Source organism: Pyxicephalus adspersus, chromosome 11, assembly GCF_032062135.1.
Source record: "Pyxicephalus adspersus chromosome 11, UCB_Pads_2.0, whole genome shotgun sequence".
In the NCBI taxonomy this organism is placed as follows: domain Eukaryota; kingdom Metazoa; phylum Chordata; class Amphibia; order Anura; family Pyxicephalidae; genus Pyxicephalus; species Pyxicephalus adspersus.
This window is the reverse complement of record NC_092868.1, coordinates 1,478,244-1,479,577: the sequence shown is the minus strand read 5'-3', so window position 1 is coordinate 1,479,577 and position 1,334 is coordinate 1,478,244. Positions and strand designations below refer to the sequence as shown.

At 48.4% G+C, this 1,334-nt stretch overlaps 2 protein-coding genes across 2 annotated transcripts in view; one reads left to right on the top strand and one right to left on the bottom strand.

The window, feature by feature from the left end:
• Nucleotides 1–577, bottom strand: part of EMC1 (ER membrane protein complex subunit 1) — a 14,331-nt gene extending 13,754 nt beyond the window's left edge. The window contains exon 1 of the mRNA XM_072426111.1: nt 288–577. Coding sequence (XP_072282212.1) covers nt 288–412 — 125 coding nt within the window. The 5' untranslated portion in view covers nt 413–577. The remainder of the gene's footprint in view (nt 1–287) is intronic.
• Nucleotides 578–698: 121 nt separating this feature from the next.
• Nucleotides 699–1,334, top strand: part of MRTO4 (MRT4 homolog, ribosome maturation factor) — a 5,220-nt gene continuing 4,584 nt past the window's right edge. Inside the window, exons 1-2 of the mRNA XM_072426110.1 lie at nt 699–836; nt 1,039–1,097. Of these exons, the coding sequence (XP_072282211.1) occupies nt 809–836; nt 1,039–1,097 (87 nt within the window). The 5' untranslated portion in view covers nt 699–808. The remainder of the gene's footprint in view (nt 837–1,038; nt 1,098–1,334) is intronic.

Sequence of the window (1,334 nt, the reverse complement as noted above, 5' to 3'; positions counted from 1 at the left end):
TAATAATGAAAGGGGGGTTAAGAATTAAGGGGTATAGAAGTTGGGGGGGATACCAAAAGGGGGGGGTTACAGATTAAGGGGTATAGAGATTGGGGGTAAATAATGACAGGGGGGGTCAAAGATTAAGGGGTATAGGGGTTAAGGGTAGTAATGACAGGGTGGTAAATGATGGAGGGGGGTGGGGGAGGGGCAAATAAATGGCAGAATATTGATGACAGCGTTGTCACAGGGTCAGGGAAGAGGAAAGTAATGGCAAGGTGGGGGGAGATGGTCTGCTAAACCCTCACCAGTCAAACTTGCCGACTTGGTCCTCATACACCGCCAAGGATAGGGCCACCAACCCCAGCAACACAGCCAGCCGGTACATCGCCGCCATGACACCTGAACACCGGCCACTCCTCCACTGTAGCATAGAGCACTGGGGAAGAGGATAGAGCGACCTAAACTACCATAGAGGATTACTACGGGAAGCGGATAGAGCGACACCTATTGTACTATAGAGAGGAATGACAGGAGACAGAACGGCCTACAATACCATAGAGTGAAAAGTAGAGAAGAGAGTCGTTTAGCATTTCAGACCTTCGGTGCCTTGTTTGTAGCAAATATGGACCGGAAAGAGCTGGGAAACCTCTGTTCGCAACACACAGTCCAGACCGAGTCAGAAGAGTCTCTCCGAATTCTAGGATGTTTCCATTTCAGTCAGGCAGTAGGAGGGCAGCCTTATTCTGGCGTCCCATGATGCAGCGCGCGGGGTCCTCTCACCCCCACATGCAGTTGCAGGAGGAGCACGTGATAGAGGAAAGCCAACATGCCTAAATCTAAGAGAGACAAGAAAGGTAAGTGGGGCTCCTGGGGAGGAAAAGAGAGGTACGGGGGTGTTCATGGTGGGGTCTGTGTGATATCCAGGCACAGGACATCCAATTATATTGTATAGTTTGATCTCCATCAGAACCTTAAACACAACCTATCCCAGCCCTGTATGCTTGATGTATAGTAACACAGATAGTACATTGTTACTCATCCTTCTTTTCTTTTCAGTTTCCTTGACCAAGACAGCCAAGAAAGGCCTGGAGGTGAAGCAGAGTCTCATAGAAGAGGTATGGAGGGGACTACAATACACCCCAGTAATGGAGGGGACTACAATACACCCCAGTAATGATTAATGGAGGGGACTACAATACACCCCATGTCATGAATAATAGAGGGGACTACAATACACCCCATGTCATGAATAATGGAGGGGACTACAATACACCCCAGTAATGATTAATGGAGGGGACTACAATACACCCCATGTAATGTTTAATGGAGGGGACTACAATACACCCCATGTA